The 22084-nt window shown below is 28.7% G+C and overlaps 1 protein-coding gene across 8 annotated transcripts in view; it reads left to right on the forward strand.

Moving 5' to 3' along the window:
- Nucleotides 1-22084, forward strand: part of zormin — a 517259-nt gene that overhangs the window by 202906 nt on the left and 292269 nt on the right. For all 8 annotated transcript variants that reach the window (XM_075303991.1, XM_075303993.1, XM_075303996.1 and 5 more), the window contains exon 6: nt 16181-16357. In XM_075303991.1, coding sequence (XP_075160106.1) covers nt 16181-16357 — 177 coding nt within the window. The remainder of the gene's footprint in view (nt 1-16180; nt 16358-22084) is intronic.

A 22084-nucleotide genomic window follows, 5' to 3' on the forward strand; every position in this document is an offset into this window, starting at 1 on the left:
TTGATAAAATTTTCAGTAAAAAAAAAATTGACAGAATTTTCAATAAAATAAAATTTTGACAAAATTTTCTATAGAAGTAAATTTTTGTCGAAATTTTCTATAGAAATAAAATTTTGACAAAATTCACTATAGAAATAAAATTTTAACAAAATTGTCTATAGAAATAAAATTTTGACAAAATTTTCTATAGAAATTAAATTTTGACAAAATTTTCTAGAGATATACAATCCTGTCAAGATTTTCTATATAAATACAATTTTGACAAAATTTTCTATATAAATACAATTTTGACAAAATTGTCTATATAAATAAAATTTTGACAAAATTTTCTATAGAAATAAAATTTTGACAAAATTTTCTTTAGAACTAAAATTTAGACAAAATTTTCTACATAAATAAAATTTTGACAAAATTTTTTATAGAAATGAAATTTTGACAAAATTTTCTATAGAAATAAAATTTTAACAAAATTGTCTATAGAACTAAAATTTTGACAAAATTTTCTATAAAAATGAAATTTCGACAAAATTTTCTAGAGATATACAATCCTGTCAAGATTTTCTATATAAATACAATTTTGACAAAGTTTCTATAGAAATAAAATTTTTGACAAAAATTTTCTATAGAAATAAATTTTTGACAAAATTTTCAATAGAAATAAAATGTTGACAAAAATCTCTATAGGAATAAAATTTTGACAAAATTTTCTATAGAAATAAAATTTTGACAAAATTTTTTATAGAAATAAAATATTGACAAAATTTTCTATAGAAATAAAATTTTGACAAAATTTTCTATAGAAATAAAATTTTGACAAAATTTTCCATAGAAATAAAATTTTGATAAAATTTTCAATAGAAAAAAAAATTGACAGAATTTTCTATAGAAATGAAATTTTGACAAAATTTTCTATAGAAATAAAATTTTGACAAAATTTTCCATAGAAATAAGATTTTGATAAAATTTTCAATAGAAAAAAAATTGACAGAATTTTCAATAAAATAAAATTTTGACAAAATTTTCTATAGAAATAGAAATTTTGACAAAATTTTGTATAGAAATAAATTTTTGTCAAAATTTTCTATAGAAATAAAATTTTGACAAAATTCTCTATAGAAATTAAATTTTGACAAAATTTTCTATAGAAATAAAATTTTGATAAAATTTTCTATAGAAAAAAATTGACAAAATTTTCTATAGAAATAAATTTTTGTCAAAATGTTCTATAGAAATAAATTTTTGTCAAAATGTTCTATAGAAATAAAATTTTGACAAAATTTTTATTGAAATAAAATTTTGACAAAATTTTCTCTAGAAAAAAAAATATTGACAAAATTTTCCCTAGAAAATAAATTTTGACTAAATTTTCTATAGAGATAAAATTTTGACAAATTATCTATAGAAATAAAATTATGACGAAATTTTCTATAGAAATAAAATTTTGACAAAATTTTCTATAGACAAAAATTTTTCAATTTTTCAATTTCAATAGTAAAATAAACTAAGAAAGCCTAAGAAACATTTTTTTGTTCAAAATAACCACAAAAATTTGATCAAAGAATTTTTGGTAAAATTTTCTTAAAATTTTGGTAGATTATTTTTCGCTCGAGTGGTAACCGTGCCACGGAGGCTAAAGTTTCACAAAAGTTTGACAAAATTTTCTATAGAAATTAAATTTTGACTAAATTTTCTATAGAAATAAAATTTTGACAAAATTTTCTATAGAAATAAAATTTTGACAAAATTTTCCATAGAAATAAGATTTTGATAAAATTTTCAATAAAAAAAAATTGACAGAATTTTCAATAAAATAAAATTTTGACAAAATTTTCTATAGAAGTAAATTTTTGTCGAAATTTTCTATAGAAATAAAATTTTGACAAAATTCACTATAGAAATAAAATTTTAACAAAATTGTCTATAGAAATAAAATTTTGACAAAATTTTCTATAGAAATTAAATTTTGACAAAATTTTCTAGAGATATACAATCCTGTCAAGATTTTCTATATAAATACAATTTTGACAAAATTTTCTATATAAATACAATTTTGACAAAATTGTCTATATAAATAAAATTTTGACAAAATTTTCTATAGAAATAAAATTTTGACAAAATTTTCTTTAGAACTAAAATTTAGACAAAATTTTCTACATAAATAAAATTTTGACAAAATTTTTTATAGAAATGAAATTTTGACAAAATTTTCTATAGAAATAAAATTTTAACAAAATTGTCTATAGAAATAAAATTTTGACAAAATTTTCTAGAGATATACAATCCTGTCAAGATTTTCTATATAAATACAATTTTGACAAAGTTTCTATAGAAATAAAATTTTTGACAAAAATTTTCTATAGAAATAAATTTTTGACAAAATTTTCAATAGAAATAAAATGTTGACAAAAATCTCTATAGGAATAAAATTTTGACAAAATTTTCTATAGAAATAAAATTTTGACAAAATTTTCTATAGAAATAAAATTTTGATAAAATTTTCAATAGAAAAAATTGACAAAATTTTCTATAGAAATAAATTTTTGTCAAAATTTTATATAGAAATACAATTTTTGTCAAAATTTTATATAGAAATACAATTTTGACGAAATTTTCTATAGAAATAAATTTTTGTCAAAATTTTCTATAGAAATAAATTTTTGTCAAAATTTTCTATACAAATAAAATGTAAACAAAATAAATTGTTGACTAAAGTTTCTTTAAAGTCAATAGTAAAATAAAATAAGAAAGCCTAAGAACATTTTTTTTGTTCAAAGTAACCACAAAAATTTGATCAAAGAATTTTTGGTAAAATTTTGACAAAATTTTCTATAGAAATAAAATTTTGACGAAAATTTCTATAGATATAAAATTTTGACAAAATTTGCTATAGAAATAAAATTTTGACAAAATTTTCCATAGAAATAAAATTTTGATAAAATTTTCAATAGAAAAAAAATTGACAGAATTTTCTATAGAAATAAAATTTTGACAAAATTTTCTATAGAAATAAAATTTTGACAAAATTTTCCATAGAGATAAGATTTTGATAAAATTTTCAATAGAAAAAAATTGACAGAATTTTCCATAAAATAAAATTTTGACAAAATTTTCTATAGAAATAAATTTTTGTCAAAATTTTCTATAGAAATAAAATTTTGACAAAATTCACTATAGAAATAAAATTTTAACAAAATTGTCTATAGAAATAAAATTTTGACAAAATTTTCTATAGAAATTAAATTTTGACAAAATTTTCTAGAGATATACAATCCTGTCAAGATTTTCTATATAAATACAATTTTGACAAAATTTTCTATATAAATACAATTTTGACAAAATTTTCTATAGAAATGGAAATTTTGACAAAATTTTCTATAGAAATAAATTTTTGTCAAAATTTTCTATAGAAATAAAATTTTGACAAAATTCTCTATAGAAATTAAATTTTGACAAAATTTTCTATAGAAATAAAATTTTGATAAAATTTTCAATAGAAAAAAATTGACAAAATTTTCTATAGAAATAAATTTTTGTCCAAAATTTTCTATAGAAATAAATTTTTGTCAAAATTTTCTATAGAAATAAAATTTTGACGAAATTTTCTATAGAAATAAATTTTTGTCAAAATTTTCTATAGAAATAAATTTTTGTCAAAATTTTCTATAGAAATAAAATTTTGACAAAATTTTCTATTGAAATAAAATTTTGACAAAATTTTCTATAGAAAAAAAATTTTGACAAAATTTTCTATAGAAATTAAATTTTGACTAAATTTTCTATAGAGATAAAATTTTGACAAAATTTTCTATAGAAATAAAATTATGACGAAATTTTCTATAGAAATAAAATTTTGACAAAATTTTCTATAGAAATAAAATTTTGACAAAATTTTCTATAGAAAAAATTTTTTGATTTTTCAATTTCAATAGTAAAATAAAATAAGAAAGCCTAAGAAACATTTTTTTTGTTCAAAATAACCACAAAAATTTGATCAAAGAATTTTTGGTAAAATTTTCTTAAAATTTTGGTAGATTATTTTTCGCTCGAGTGGTAACCGTGCCACGGAGGCTAAAGTTTCACTCCGAAAATTATGACAATTTGTACATTAATATTTTAGCAATGTGTCCCAAACTCGTCTCAGATGTAGGTAAAGCCCCCATATGAATGTTGTTCCGAATGGTATGGCCAAAATATTCACATTTTCTTTCATTTAAGATCGCCACTAAAATAAAAATGAGTCAAATTTTGCTATACCTGTTATACGTATCTATCGGCCAATAAATCACATACATAACAAATTTCAACTGGGTCGGAGGAAATTTTCACCTCCATGATAGTACGGAAATCAAATCTGGGGATCGGTTTATATGGTAGCTATATACAATTATGGACCAATTTTTGCAAGGTTGTTAGAGGCCGGAGACTAACACTACGTACCAATATTCAAGCGGGTCTGATGAAATTAAATTATTGAAATTAACAATAATTGAAAGTTTTTTCGGAAATCAAAATCAAACAAAAAACATCCACCATATTTATAACTGGAAAATTCATAAGAAAGTATAAATTCTTGTAAAATTACAAGAAAAATATTTCATCTAATAGAAAAATATTTAAAAAATATATAAAAACACATATCAGGATTCCGGTCGCAATTATTAACCGATTTTTATGAAATTTAGTATATGGCAAGGACGAACGCTATTTAATTTGGAAAAAATCGGATCAAATTTAGATATAGCTTCCATATATATGTATCGCCCGATTTCGATAAATGGGGTCAGATTGTATTCATTTACTACCCGATCGGCGTCAAATTTGTCACAAAGTAATCTTATTGACCACCGTTTAAGTGTGCCAAATTTCATCGAAATCGGTTCATATAGCTCCCATATATATGTATCGGCCAATATTCCCAAATTTGGCCACAAGTCCCTTATTTATCAACCGATCTTACGCAAATTTGGCTTACACTATTCTTCTATAGTACTGACAATTTGTACAAATAAGTAAGGAAAGTCTAAAGTCGGGTGGGGCCGACTATATTATACCCTGCACCATTTTCGATGCCATATTACATCCGTCAAATGTGTTGGGGGCTGTATATAAAGGTTTGTCCCAAATACATACATTTAAATATCACTCGATCTGGACAGAATTTGATAGACTTTTACAAAATCTATTGACTCAAAATTTAAGTTGGCTAATGCACTAGGGTGGAACACAATGTTAGTAAAAAACAAGTAAGGAAAGTCTAAAGTCGGGCGGGGCCTGCACCACTTTGTAGATCTATATATTCGATACCATATCGCATCCGTCAAATGTGTTGGGTGCTATATATAAAGGTTTGTCCCAAATACATATAATTAAATATCACTCGACTTGGACAGAATTTGATAGACTTTTACAAAATCTATTGACTCAAAATTTAAGTTGGCTAATGCACTAGGGTGGAACACAATTTTAGTGACAAAATATGGGAAACATTTAAATCTGAAGCAATTTTAAGGAAACTTCGCAAAAGTTTATTTATGATTTATCGCTCGATATATATGTATTAGAAGTTTAGGAAAATTAGAGTCATTTTTATAACTTTTCGACTAAGCAGTGGCGATTTTACAAGGAAAATGTTCGTATTTTGACCATTTTTGTCGAAATCAGAATAAAATATAAATGAGAGCTATATCTAAATCTGAACTGATTTCCATCAAATTTGACACGCATAGCAACAAAGCTAATTTAACACGCTGTGCAAAATTTCAACTAAATCGGAGTAAAAAATTGGCCTCTGTGGTCATATGAGTGTAAATCGGGCGAAAGCTATATATGGGAGCTATATCTAAATCTGAACCGATTTCAATCAAATTTGGCACACTTGACTACACTACTAATTGTACTCCTAGTGCAAAATTTCAACCAAATTGGGCCAAAACTCTGGCTTCAAGGACATTTTAGTCCATATCGGGCGAAAGATATATATGGGAGCTATATCTAAATCTAAACCGATTTTAATCAAAATTGGCACACATGACTACACTACTAGTTGTACTCCTTGTGCAAAATTTCAACCGAATTGGGCCAAAACTCTGCCTTCTAGGACCATATTAGTCCATATCGGGAGAAAGCTATATATGGGAGCTATATCTAAATCTGAACCGATTTCAATCAACTTTTGTACACTTGGCTATAATACTAATTGTACGCAAAGTGCAAAATTTAAAGCTAATCGGCATAAAACTCTGGCTTCAGGGTCCATATAGGTGCATATTGGACGAAAGATATATATGGGAGCTATATCTAAATCTGAACCGATTTCTTCCAAAATCAATAAATTGCGACCTAGACTTTGATCACAGACAGACGGACGGACGGACAGACGGACATGGTTATATGTGTTTATCTCGTCTCCTTCTGGGTGTTACAAACATATGCACTAACTTATAATACCCTGTTCCACAGAGTGGCGCAGGGTATAAATATGGGAAACATTTAAATCTGAAGCAATTTTAAGGAAACTTCGCAAAAGTTGATTTATGATTTATCGTTCGAAATATATATATGTATTAGAAGTTTAGGGAAATTAGAGTCATTTTTACAACTTTTGGACTAAGCAGTGGCGATTTTACAAGGACCATTTTTGTCGAAATCAGAAAAACATATATATGGGAGCTATATCTAAATCTGAACCGATTTTAAACAAATTTGGCACGCGTAGCTACAATGCTAATTCTACTCTCTGTGCAAAATTTCAATTAAATCGGAGTAAAAGGCTGGCCACTGTGGTCATATGAGTGTAAATCGGGCGAACGATATATATGGGAGCTATATCTAAATCTGAACCGATTTCAACCAAATTTGGCACGCATAGCAACAATGCTAATTATACTCGCTGTGCAAAATTTCAATTAAATCGCAGTAAAAGATTGACCACTGTGGTCATATATAAGAGCTATATCTAAATCTGAACCGATTTCACTAAAATTTGGCACACTTGACTACACTACTGATTGTACTCCTAGTGCAAAATTTCATCCAAATTGGGGTAAAATTTTGGCTTCTGGGACCGTATTAGTCCATATCGGGCGAAAGATATATATGGGAGCTATATCTAAATCTGAACCGATTTCAATAAAATTTGGCACACTTGACTATAGTACTAATTGTTCTTCTTGTGCACAATTTTAAGCAAATTAGGATAAAACTCTGGCTTCTGGGGCCATATACGTCCATATCCGGCGAAATATATATATGGGAGCTATATCTAAATCTGAACCGATTTCTTCCAAAATCACTTGTGCCAAATTTGAAGTCGATTGGACTAATCTAAATCTGAACCGATTTCTTCCAAAATCACTTGTGCCAAATTTGAAGTCGATTGGACTAAAACTGCGACCTAGACTTTGATCACAAAAATGTGTTCACAGACAGACGGACATGGCTATATCGACTCAGCAGCCCACCCTGAGCATTTTTGCCAAAGACACCATGTGTCTATCTCGTCTCCTTCTGGGTGTTGCAAACATATGCACTAACTTATAATACCCTGTTCCACAGAGTGGCGCAGGGTATAAATATCATCCAAATCAGTTCAGATTTAAATACAGCTCCCATATATATGTAGCGCCCGTTTTTTCGAAAATGTAACCCCTATAATTTTATTTCTGACCTGTTGTATCAACCAAACCTGGAAAATTGTATCCATATCGATTAAGATTTAGCTATAGCTCTCATATATATATGCATCGCTCGATTTTCTCAAATTTGGCCATAAGACTGTCTTGAAGACATTTCAAGTAGAAAATTAACTTTGGATTAAAAACTTGGATTAAAAAATTTTGTTTTCTGTGTATTTGTAAACTTACATGTATGTCTCAATCATGTTGTTTTTGTCGAAAATTATGAATCTGTATTAAGCATGTTATGCTTGCCGAGAAAATAGCATATTTGCGCCAAAAAGTTTCCATGTTCGTTGTGACAAAGTAAAATTATGCTTGTTAATCATATTTAGTTTAATCATATACCTTCTCTGGGCGTATCAAAAGTCGATTAATCGATTTTACTCAACATAAAAGATTCCTCTTGATTTTCACGAAAATCAAAAATTAATAAAATTAATTAAAGATAAAAAATTCGACTTAGACTTTTTTTGATAAAACATCGATTTGTCGACTATTGTATGCCAAAGCCCTACCGTTCAACTAAACAAATAAAATTTCCGGTTTATTATATTTCTCCTTTTACAAAACTACAATCGATGAGAAAACTATAGCGATTTTCCAAAAGCTATTTCGAAGCGTAACAGAAAATCATCCCTCAAGCATTCACTTGCCTGTGAGATCAGTCAGGCTGCTTCACTTGATTTTAGAGAATATTGTTATAGGATATTCTTTCTCCAACCCATCAGCAAAAATTGTTTGTATATAGGTCTGAAAATAGCTACAAAATGTTAAACTCTTTTTTAGAGTTTCGTTTCGTTTAGATGTTGTTGTTATTGTTGTTTGTGGTTAACACAAAACCATAGCCATAATGTTTTGGCATGTAAGCATAAATATTTTTAAACTCCACAAAATCACAAGAATTGTAAAACTAAAATACATTATAGAAAATTGCTCAAATTCATGGTTTTGTGGCAAGCGTACAAAGATTCCCCCCAGTATATATATTTTTTTTGGGACATAAACAAACGGAAGGCGGAAAATTACAAAAATAACAAGTAAGGAAAGTCTAAAGTCGGGCGGGGCCGATTATATTATACCCTGCACCACTTTGTAGATCTAAATTTTCGATACCATATCACATCCGTCAAATGTGTTGGGTGCTATATATAAAGGTTTGTCCCAAATACATACATTTAAATATCACTCGATTTGGACAGAATTTGATAGACTTTTACAAAATCTATAGACTCAAAATTTAAGTTGGCTAATGCAGTAGGGTGGAACACAATTTTAGTAAAAAATATGGGAAACATTTAAATCTGAAGCAATTTTAGGGAAACTTCGAAAAAGTTTATTTATGATTTATCGCTCGATATATATGTATTAGAAGTTTAGGAAAATTAGAGACATTTTTACAACTTTTCGACTAAGAAGTGGCGATTTAACAAGGAAAATGTTGGTATTTTGACCATTTTTGTCGAAATCAGAAAAACATATATATGGGAGCTATATCTAAATCTGAACCGATTTCAATCAAATTTGGCACACACAACTATATTAGTAATTGTACTCCTAGTGCAAAATGTCAACCAAATTGGGCCAAAACTCTGTCTTCTGGGGTCATATAAGCCCATATCGGACGAAAAATATATATGGGAGCTATATCTAAATCTGAACCGATGTCAATCAAATTTGGCACACATGACTATACTACCAATTGTACTCCTTGTGCAAAATTTCAAGCTAATCGGGATAAAACTCTGACTTCTGGGTCCATATAAGTGCATATCGGGCGAAAGATATATATGGGAGCTATATCTAAATCTGAATCGATTTCAACCAAATTCGGCACGCATAGCTACAATGCTAAATCTACTCCCTGTGCAAAATTTCAACCAAATTGGGCCAAAACTCTGGCTTTTAGGACCATATTAGTCCATATCGGCCGAAAGATATATATTGGAGCTATATCTAAATCTGAACCGATTTCAATCAAATTTTGCACACTTTACTATACGACTAAGTGTTATGTTTGTACAAAATTTCAAGCAAATCGGTATAAAACTCTGGCTGCTGGGTCCATATTAGTGCATATCGGGCGAAAGATATATATAGGAGCTATATCTAAATCTGAGCCAATTTCTTCCAAAATCAATAGGGTTATATTCTGACCCAAATTAGGAACATGTGCCAAATTTGAAGGCGATTGGACTTAAATTGCGACCTAGACTTTGATCACAAAAATGTGTTCACAGACAGACGGACGGAGGGACGGATGGACGGACAGACGGACAGACGGACATTGTTATATCGACTAAGGGACCCACCCTGAGCATTATTGCCAAAGACACCATGTGTCTATCTCGTCTCCTTCTGGGTGTTACAAACATATGCACTAACTTATAATACCCTGTTCCACAGTGTGGCGCAGGGTATAAAAACGAAAAAATTAAAATCACATCGCCCGAGTGTCTGTCTGTCCATCTAGGGTGTATTTGCAACGTATGCACATGAATACCTTCGCTATGCAATGAACTCAATTTCCACTACTATTTCCTCCGAAAAAGGTAGCTTTGAACAAGGCTTTCAAAATGACAATTATTTTCATACACCCTAAAAAAAATCGCTTCTGTAACATATACTCCAAACACATTTTGCTTCAAGCATATATATTTTCAGGATTGGTCCAAACAAAATATTGCTTGTATTGTTCACCTTTAAAAATTTAATGCATTTTTTTTGTAAAGGGTGATTCTTTTGAGGTTAGGATTTTCATGCATTAGTATTTGACAGATCCCGTGGGATTTCAGACATGGTGTCAAAGAGAAAGATGCTCAGTATGCTTTGACATTTCATCATGAATAGACTTACTAACGAGCCACAACGTCGAATTTTCAGTGAATGGGCCCTAGAAAAGTTGGCAGAAAATCCGCTTTTTTATCGACAAATTTTGTTCAGCGATGAGGCTCATTTCTGGTTGAATGGCTACGTAAATAAGCAAAATTGCCGCATTTGGAGTGAAGAGCAACCAGAAGCCGTTCAAGAACTGCCCATGCATCCCGAAAAATGCACTGTTTGGTGTGGTTTGTACGCTGGTGGAATCATTGGACCGTATTTTTTCAAAGATGCTGTTGGACGCAACGTTACGGTGAATGGCGATCGCTATCGTTCGATGCTAACAAACTTTTTGTTGCCAAAAATTGAAGAACTGAACTTGGTTGACATGTGGTTTCAACAAGATGGCGCTACATGCCACACAGCTCGCGATTCTATGGCCATTTTGAGGGAAAACTTCGGAGAACAATTCATCTCAAGAAATGGACCGGTAAGTTGGCCACCAAGATCATGCGATTTGACGCCTTTAGACTATTTTTTGTGGGGCTACGTCAAGTCTAAAGTCTACAGAAATAAGCCAGCAACTATTCCAGCTTTGGAAGACAACATTTCCGAAGAAATTCGGGCTATTCCGGCCGAAATGCTCGAAAAAGTTGCCCAAAATTGGACTTTCCGAATGGACCACCTAAGACGCAGCCGCGGTCAACATTTAAATGAAATTATCTTCAAAAAGTAAATGTCATGGACCAATCTAACGTTTCAAATAAAGAACCGATGAGATTTTGCAAATTTTATGCGTTTTTTTTTAAAAAAAAGTTATCAAGCTCTTAACAAATCACACTTTATATATATTTTTAAGGCGCCAATTGGTTATTTCCATTCTTTTACTTGCAGCATACTCTCTAGGTCGCTCTTTCTAAAAACATATATGTTTATAGGCTATTTCTAAATTAATATAGGTTTGCATCCAAACATATTATATTTACAAAAAAAATTATGTCCCAAACATAATATGTTCTAACATATTAATATATATGTCCCAAACATGTTGTGTTAGTTTATGAACATTATATACTTGCACTTAAAAGTATTGTGTTAAAACATTTGAGTTCCAAACATATATAGTTTTTACATCCAAACATATGAAGCACAGTCTTTTTCACCCACATTAAAATTACTACTCCGTTTGTAAACTATAATTCTAGTCGCCTTACCACATTGCACCACCGACGGAGTTGCCATAAGAAAGTCTAACGACGATTTTAAGATTTTTCATGCCGTTCATGAAGTCGTGAACGCCCGTGGTCGAAATCGCAAACATTCCGTTTTGATTTTTTATGAACGTTTTCGTTTCATATTGTCACCATCCATTCATGATTGTGGAACGTAATTATTTCTATTAGTGTATATATCAGCGTAGGGTTTGAGCACACGGTTGCCACACGAGCCAAAATAATCAACCAACATTTGGAGAAAATCCTACCAAAAAACTACCAAACAAACAAATCTCCTATAGAAAATTTTGTCAAAATTTTATTTCTAGAGAAAATCTTGTCAAAATTCTATTTTTATAGTAAATTTTGCCAAAATTCTATTTTTATAGAAAATTTTGTGAAAATTTTATTTCTATAGAAAATTTTGAAAATTTTTAATACAAAAAAAAGTAAAAATTTTATTTTTATACAAAATTTTGTAAACAATTTTTTTATAAATTTTTTTATAAAATTTTGTCAAAAATTTATTTCCATAGAAAATTTTGTCAAATTGTATTTCTATAGAAAATTTTGTCAACATTTTATTTCTATAAGAAATTTTGTGTAAATTTTATTTCTATAGAAAATTTTTTCAACATTTTATTTCTGTAGAAAATTTTGCTAAAATTTTATATCTATAAAAAATTTTATGAAAATTTTTATGAAAATTTTATTAAAAAAAATGTAAGAAGTTTATTTTTATAGAAAATTTTATTTTGATAGAAAATTATGTCAAAATTTTATTTCTGTAGAAAATTTTGTCAAAATTTTATTTTTATAGAAAATTTTGTGAAAATTTTATTTCTATAGAAAATTTTGTGAAAATTTTATTTCTGTAGAAAATTTTGTCAAAATTTTATTTCTGTAGAAAATTTTGTCAAAATTGTGTTTCTATAAAAAATTTTAAAATTTTATTTGAAAACAAAAAAATTTGTAACAATTTTATTTTTATAGAAAATTTTGGCAAAATTTTATTTCTATATAAAATTTTGTGAAAATTTTATTTCTATAGAAAATTTTGTGAAAATTTTATTTCTATAGAAAATTTTGTCAAAATTTTAGTTTTATACACAATTTTGTCAAAATCTTATTTTCATAAAAATTTTGTAATTTTTTTTTGAAAATTTTGTGAAAATTTTATTTCTGTAGAAAGTTTTGTCAAAATTTTATTTCTGTAGAAAATTTTGTGAAAATTTTATTTCTATAGAAAATTTTGTCAAAATTTTATTTCTATAGAAAATGTTGTCAATATTTTATTTCTATAGAAAATTTTGTCAAAATAGAAAATTATGTCAAAATTTTATTTCAACAGAAAATTTTGTCAAAATTTTATTTCTATAGAAAAGTTTGTGAAAATTTTATATCTACAGAACATTTTGTTAAAATATTATTTTCATAAAAATTTTGTTAAATTTTTTATTTGTTTTGCAAATTTTGTCAAAATTTTGTTTCAATAGAAAATTTTGTCAAAATATTATTTTTATATAAAATTTTGTCAAAATTTTATTTCTATAGAAAATTGTGTCAAAATATTGTCAAAATTTTATTACTATAGAAAATTTTGTCAAAACTTTATTTCTATAAAAAAATTTGTGAAAATTCTATTTCTATAGAAAATTTTGTCAAAATTTTATTTCTACAGAATATTTTGTCAAAATTTTATTTCTATAGAAAAGTTTGTGAAAATTTTATTTCTATAGAAAATTTTGTCAACATTTTATTTCCGTAGAAAATTTTGTCAAAATTTTATATCTATAGAAAAATTTGTAAAAATTTTATGTCTATAGAAAATTTTGTCAAAATTTTAGTTTTATAGACAATTTTGCCAAAATTTTATTTTCATAAAAATTTTGTTAATTTTTTTGTGAAAATTTTGTCAAAATTTTATTTTTATAGGAAATTTTGTGAAATTTTTATTTTTATAGAAAATTTTGTGAAAATTTTATTTCCAAAGAAAATGTTGTCAAAATTTTGTTTTTATAGCAAATTTTGTCAAAATTTTATTTAAGTAGACAATTTTGTCAAAATTGTATTTCTGTAGAAAAGTTTGTCAAAATTTTATTTCTATATAAAATTTTGTGAAAATTTTATTTCTATAGAAAATTTTTTCAAAATTTTATTTCTACAAAAAATTTTGTGAAACTTTTATTTCTATAGAAAATTTTGTCAACATTGTATTTTTGTAGAAAATTTTGTCAAAATTTTATATCTATAAAAAATTTTAAGAAAATTTTATTTGAAAACCAAAATAAAGTTTTTAAAAATTTTATGTTTATAGAAAATTTTGTAAAAATTTTATTTTTACAGAAAATTTTGTCAAAATTTTATTTCTAGAGAAAATTTTGTCAAAATTGTATTTTTATACAAAATTGTGTCAAAATTTTATATCTATAGAAAAGTTTGTCAAAATTTTATTTCTATTGAAAATTTTGTGAAAATTTTATTTCTATTGCAATTTTTTTGTAAAGTTTATTACTATAGAAAATTTTGTGAATATTTTATTTCTATAGAAAATTTCGTCGACATTTTATTTCTGTAGACAATTTTTTGAAAATTTTATTTCTATAGAAAATTTTGTGAAAATTTTATTTCTGTAGAAAATTTTGTCAAAATTTTATTTCAATAGAAAATTTTGTCAAAATTTTATTTCTCATATATATTTTAGTTAGAAAATTTTATCAAAATGTTATTTCTATAGAAAATTTTGTAAAAATTTTATTTCTACAGAAAAATTTCTAAAAATTTTATTTCAATAGAAAATTTTGTCAAAATTTTGTTTCTATAGAAAATTTCGTGAAAGTTTTATGTCTATGGGACAGTTTGTCAAAATTTTATATGTATAGAAAATTTTGTCAAAATTACGTATAGCCCCCACATAAACCCACCCCTACATTTGGCTTTCGGGTGCTCTGAGGAGCAAATTTTATAAGATCTGATTGAAATTAGTCCATATCGGTTCACAATTATATATGGGCCCCATATAAACCGATCCCCAGATTTTGCTTGCGCATCCTCTTGGAGGAGCAAATTTCATCCGATCCGGTTGAAATTTGGTACATGGTGTTAGTATATTGTTTTTATCATTCATGCTAAAATTAGTCCATGTAGATCCATAATTATATATAGCTCCCATATAAACCGATCCCCAGATTTGTCCTCCGGAGCTCTTGGGAGGAGCAAATTTCGTCAGATTCGTTTAAAATTGTGTACGTTATATGTGTATATGGTCTCCAACTGCCATGTAAAAATTGGTCTATATCGGTTCATAATTATATATAGACCCCATATATTGCGGTCCCCAGATTTGGCTTTGGAGCCTCCTGGAGTAGGAAATTTCATCCGATTCGGTAGAAATTTTCTTTGTTGTGTAAGCATATGGCCACTAAATATTGTGAAAAATTTATTCATATCGCTCCATAATTATACATAGCCCCCATTTAAAGCGATCCCTAGATTTGATTCGGCCCGGTCGAACTTAAACCTGTATATGCTTGATTTTAGCTCATTTAAACACACACACAAAAAAATATTAAAGTGATTGAAACATATTATCATATTGAGGAAAATTTAACTAAGCCATAATAATTTCCATTAACTAAAATAAAATTAATTCAGTGATATAGTGTTGATGGGTTGGCCGTTTTTGAGTGTATGTGAGTTTTAGATTCAGTAAAATTTAGAAAATTTTAATTTGTTGGTAAAACAGAGCAAACGAAATTGTTTTTTTTTTTTTTATTTTTTGGTCAAAACAACTTCTTATTAAGCATTTCGGGAAGGCCCTTAAAAACTAATGACAGAGAGGAATTTTCTTATTTTTTTTTTTGTCTGAAAGGTGATTAAACATTTCCATTTGTTACAAGTGAAATAAAAAAATTGTTTACAAAAACCGCATAACTAAACTCACACGGATGCATACACCCATCCATCCTTGGTAGGGTGTAAATTGGTTTGTAATGAATTTTCCCCTTAGTTTTGGTTTTTCCTAGTATTTTGCACAGTAAAAACTGAACTTTCTTCGTAATGGATTTTTTTTTATGGGAAATGTTTATGCTTTAAACCAACAACAACAGCAACAAGAAAAAAAAAATGAAAGAAAATTCAAAACAGAACCAAAAAAACAAATGCTGATATTCAATGGGCATTATACACGTACTATGTTTTATATATTTTTTTGTTTTGTTTGTTTGTTTGTATATTTCATCCTCCAATCTTTTGTTGGGCTCTCCATCTATTTCTGTCGCCTGCCTTGCCAACACCAGACGCCAAACGCTTCTAGCAAAACCGCCATTTATTCGACTGCGTACTCGCATCCCATAAACATCTTAAGAAACTCATTGACGGATTTTCCATATTTTTTAAACATTTCTTGTTTTTTTTTTTTTGGTTTTTTCCTTCCTTTTTTCTCGCTGGTGTGTGTATATTTTTCTGGAATAGATTTTGGATCCATATCTTGATACAAAACCATCTGTGAATGCTGTAGAAGATATCCTGAATGGTTTCAGTAAGCAACAGATCGATGTAACAACAAGTTTTGAAAATTGGACTACGCATATAACGGAAAAGCGTGAAGTTGAAACTATTCTGGAGACGATCATGAGTCAGAATGAAGAGGTGAGTACCATCCATTTCCTATAAATACAAAAAAAAAAAACAAAAAATTAATTAAAATTTTCAAAAAGTAATGTTTTCACATAGTATAACTTTCAAGTGTATTGTCTTTCAAAACATAAATCAAACAATTTAAAGAAAAAAAAACTAAATTTTTAATTTAAAAAAAAATATTCGAAAATTACTTCTGTCTGATTTGCGTGGGTTTTAGAAAATTAGAAAACATTTTTATTACACTGGTTTACAAAATGTTGTATTTTTTTGTTTTCAAAAAATTAAGAAGCTCTACAGAACGAACGAAATTAGAGACAAGTTACATTTTTATTTATTAAAGAATATCACAAAATGTTCTGTGCTGTAATTCAAAAAATAAAAAAAAGTAAAATATTTTTTGCGCAAAGTTTTCCAAGACATATGGCTCAAACAAAGCACTTGTGTATGTAAAACAACTATTGATATTAAACAAGTATAAAGGGTGCTTTTTATACCCTTCACCACTACTGTGGTACAGGGTATAATAAGTTTGTGCATTTGTATGTAACGCCAAGAAGGAGTACTTATAGACCAACCTTTTAGTATACGGATCGGCTTAGAATTAAATTCTGAGTCGATTTAGCGATGTCCGTCTGTCTGTCCGTCTGTCTGTCCGTCTGTCTGTCCGTCTGTCTGTCCGTCTGTCTGTCTGTCTGTCTGTTGATGTATTTTTGTGTGCAAAGTACAGCTCGCAGTTTTAGTCCGATTGTCCTAAAATTTGGTATAGGGTCCTGTTTCGGCTCAAAGACGATCCCTATTGATTTTGGAAAAAATCGGTTCAGATTTAGCTATAGCTGCCATATATATTTTTCACCGATCTGGTCATAATTGGCGTGTATATCAACCGATCTTCCTCAAATTCCGTATATCCGAATATTTTATGAGTCTCGAAAAACTTGCAAAATATCAGCAAAATCGGTTCAGATTTAGATATAGCTCCCATATATAGCTTTCGCCCGATTTACACTCATTTGCCCACAGAGGCCAATTTTTTGCTCCGATTTAGTTGAAATTTTGCATAGGGAGTAGAATTAGCGTTGTAACTATGCGTGCCAAATTTGTTTGAAATCGGTTCAGATTTGGATATATCTCCCATATAAAGCTTTCGCCCGATTTACACTCATATGACAACAGAGGCCAATTTTTAACTCCGATTTAGTTGAAATTTTGCACAGGGAGTAGAATTAGCATTGTAGCTATGCGTGCCAAATTTGGTTGAAATCGGTTCAGATTTAGATAAAGCTCCCATATATATTTTTCTGATTTCGACATAAATGGTCAAAATACCAAAATTTTCCTTGTAAAATCGCCACTGCTTAGTCGAAAAGTTGTAAAAATGACTCTAATTCTCCTAAACTTCTAATACATATATATCGAGTGATAAATCATAAATAAACTTTTTTGGAGTTTCCTTAAAATTGCTTCAGATTTAAACGTTTCCCATATTTTTTTACTAACATTGTGTTCATTAGCCGACTTAAATTTTGAGTCTATAGATTTTGTAGAAGTCTATCAAATTCTTCCAGATCGAGTGATGTTTAAATGTATGTATTTGGGACAATATATAGCCCCCAACACATTTGACGGATGTGATATGGTATCGAAAATTTAGATCTACAAAGTGGTGCAGGGTATAATATAGTCGGCCCCGCCCGACTTTAGACTTTCCTTACTGGTTTAATTGTAGGAAATTTAAAAAAGAAATAAACTCAGAAAAAATTTATCTTAATGTAAAGGGTGATACGGTCAAAATTTGGTCAAGGGAAAACGCGTGTAAATCGGTGAAATCGTTTATTTAAAAAATCAAATTAAATTTCTTTTTCAATTATTCAGGAAAAATATTCAGTTAGGCTTTCGCTTTTCCAAATCCGAATTGCCGGGCCTCACGCTTGACACCTGCCATCAGATTTTGTACAGCCACCTTGTTCACCTTCTTCGCCGCAGAAAGCCAGTTTGCCTTGAACTGCTGCTCGTCCTTAGCAGTTTTTTTTTTTGCCTTCTTTAGGTTCCGCTTGACAATAGCCCAGTATTTCTCAATTGGGCGGAGCTCTGGCGTGTTGGGAGGGTTCTTGTCCTTGGGAACCACCTGCACGTTGTTGGCGGCGTACCACTCCATGGCCTTTTTACCGTAATGGCAAGATGCCAAATCCGGCCAAAACTGTACGGAACAACCGTGTTTCTTCAGGAAAAGCAGCAGACGTTTATTCAAACACTCTTTCACGTAAATTTCTTGGTTGACAGTCCCGGAAGCTATGAAAATGCTGCTTTTCACGCCACAGGTACAGATGGCTTGCCAAACCAGATATTTCTTTGCGAACTTTGACAGTTTTATGTGCTTGAAAATATCTGCTACCTTTCCCCTTCCTTTTGCCGTATAAAACTCCTGACCCGGAAGCTGCTTGTAGTCGGCTTTGACGTAGGTTTCGTCGTCCATTACCACGCAGTCAAACTTCGTCAGCATCGTTGTGTACAGCCTCCGGGATCGCGCTTTGGCCGTCGTATTTTGTTTATCATTGCGATTTGGAGTCACTACCTTCTTGTAAGTCGATAGTCCGGCTCGTTTTTTTTTTGGCTCGATGCACGGTTGTAGACGATACACCCAGCTTATTTGCGGCATCTCGAAGAGAGAGGTTAGGGTTTCCCTTGAAACTAACGGCAACTCTCTTTGTCGGCTCAGCGGCTTCCGGTTTTCGATTTCCCCCCGATCCAGACTTCCTGGCTGTCGACAAACTTTCCCCCAACACTTTAATTACATTTGTAACTGTTGATTTGGCAACTTTTAGCGATTTTGCCAGCTTTGCGTGCGAGTAGCTCGGATTTTCGCGATGCGCGAACAAAATTTTGATACGCTGCTCTTCTTGCTTGGACGGCATTTTGACAACTGAAGAGTGAATTCCAAAATCAAAATAGGAGCAACATTCTACACACACACACACACCTTCAAAATTAGGGGTGTTCAGGTTTTTTAAATGCAAAATTGAAAGAAATACGTCAAGTTTATATTGACCAAATTTTGACCGTATCACCCTTTATACCATTAAAAAGTGGTCCGATATCGCGCGTTGTCAACACCATTCGATCAATAATAACTATTTGTGCCAATTTTCAAGTCCATAGATTAATTCAAAATTTCAGAACGACCAAGAATACATACACTTCATGGGATCAGAGACCAATATGTCTTAGAAACGGAATAACAAAGTTCGCATACTATGGTGGATGGTATACAAATAAACAAAATCAAACTACAAATATTTGTTATATTTTTACTTGTTCAACTTCTTCAACGTTGCTGAACTATAGATGACATTTATAATTTGATGTTCGTTTATACAAGTGGATATGTTGATGACTGCCGATATCGGACCTCGTTTCGCCATATTTCACTTTAAAAATCCATAGTGAGTTCATCGGAAGCGGAAACAATCGCATGAAGCTTCCCTGGATTTCTCAAAACTTTATTTATAAAATAAGAAGGAGATCTGTAATCATAAAGATTAAAACAGAATCGGTTACAATCTGCCTTTAAAAAAAAACCAACATTAATTTTTCAAATAAAATATTTTGATCAAATTTTGTAGACCTGTGTCATTGTGCATGAGAAACACGCAACGAATTTTTAAAATTTATTCTATTTGGTTTATGGGAAAATATCCATTATCGATTTGACATCATCACAGGCAACTGATTGCAGCCAAAAGAAGAAAATTAATCTAAATGAATTAGCAGCAACTGTCTTTTTTTTTTTGGCTGGCAGCGGATAGAATTGTAACGTGGCGCATATAAATATTACTCAAATATTCTGTCAAAATATTAGCCAAGCAGAGAAACTATCGATCAATTGCTTAAGGAATAATCACTTAATTTTTACAAAAAAAAAAAAAACAGCAGCACTTGAATAGTTGCCAAAATGTAGTATTTCATTTTATTTTATATATAAGGGTGTCCCAAAAAACAACAAAATATAAAGTAAAAATAATTTTTTAATTTGTTGTTCATATTGTTAATACTAACGTAGCCAATGCTGGTAATTTGCCAATAGAATTCAAAACTTATTGAGATTTATTGAGATCCTATACTGGAAAAAATGACCGTATTTGTATGAAAAATTAACTTCGTTGGAAAATTGAACTAATGGTGATATCGTTTGGGAAAATAATATTGTATACAAATGGTATAACATTTTATGGTGTTAGCACCATGTTGCCTAAATTCCCTGAAAAGACCGCACCATTTAAGAGTTCAAAAAGATTCAGATGCACCGATGCACAAAAAAGTTTAGACTGGAATGAGTCATGAAATTGCTTCGATTGCACGAAAGTGGCCAGTTACAGAAATTGGTTTTCTCCGAGGAGAGCCCATAACAAACCAAATAATCGGATTTACTTGCCAAACCAGTCAGCTGAACATTTCCATTCGATAGGTCACCAGAACTCAAGCTCCGGCGATGGTAATGGTGTAAACCGCCGTAATGGCCGATGGTCGGTCCTAGCTCGTATTCGTCGACAGTGGGGTAGAAATAAATGCGGAATATTATCGGGAAATAACCCCAAAGACAAACACACATCTCAGCCGCAGACCATGAACATGCCACTCGAGCCATAAATAATCTACCAAACTTTGTGTCTATTGAAAATTTTATTTCTATAGAAAATTTTGGCAAAATTTTATTTCTATAGAATATTTTGGCAAAATTTTATGTCTATAGAAAATTTTGTAAAAATTTTATTTCTATAGAAAATTTTGGCAAAATTTTATTTCTTTAGAACATTTTGTCAAAATTTTATTTCAATAGAAAATTTTGTCGAAATTTTATTTCTATAGAAAATTTTGGCAAAATTTTATGTCTATAGAAAATTTTGTCAAAATTTTATTTCTATAGAAAATTTTAGCAAAATTTTATTTCTAAAAAATTGTTTTTCTCGAAACTTTATATCTATTGAAATTTTTATCAAAGTTTTATTGCTATAGAAAATTTTGTCCAAATTTTATTTAGAATATTTTGCCAAAATGTTATTTCTATAGAAGATTTTATCAAAATTTTATTTCTATACAAAATGTTATCAACATTTTATTTCTATAGAAAATTTAGTCAAAATTTTATTTCTATCGAAAATTTTGTCAACATTTTATTTCTGCACAAAACTTTTTACAGCAATAAAACTTTCATAAAAATTTCTATAGAAAATTTTATCAAAATTTTATTTCTAAAACAAATTTGTCAAAATTTTATTTCAATTTTTGATTTCTCTAGAAAATTTTGTCGAAATTGTCAAAAATTTTATGTCTATAGAAAATTTTGTCCAAATTTTATTTAGAATATTTTGGCAAAATTTGATTTCTTTAGAAAATTTTGTTAAAATTTTATTTCTATAGAAAATTTTGTTAAAATTTTATTTCTATAGAAAATTTTGTTAAAATTTTATTTCTATAGAAAATTTTGTCAAAAATTTATTTCTATAGAAAATTTTGTGAAAAATTTATTTCTATAGAAAATTTTGTCAAAATTTTATTTCTATAGAAAATTTTCTATAGCAATAAAACTTTCATAAACATTTCTATAGAAAATTTTATCAAAATTTTATTTCTTAAAAAAAATTGTCAAAACTTAAATATTTGATTTCTCTAGAAAATTTTGTCAAAATTGTCAAAATTTTTTTTGTCACAAATATTATTTCTATAGAAAAGTTTGTCCAA

Source organism: Haematobia irritans, chromosome 4 (assembly GCF_050003625.1).
Source record: "Haematobia irritans isolate KBUSLIRL chromosome 4, ASM5000362v1, whole genome shotgun sequence".
Lineage (NCBI taxonomy): Eukaryota > Metazoa > Arthropoda > Insecta > Diptera > Muscidae > Haematobia > Haematobia irritans.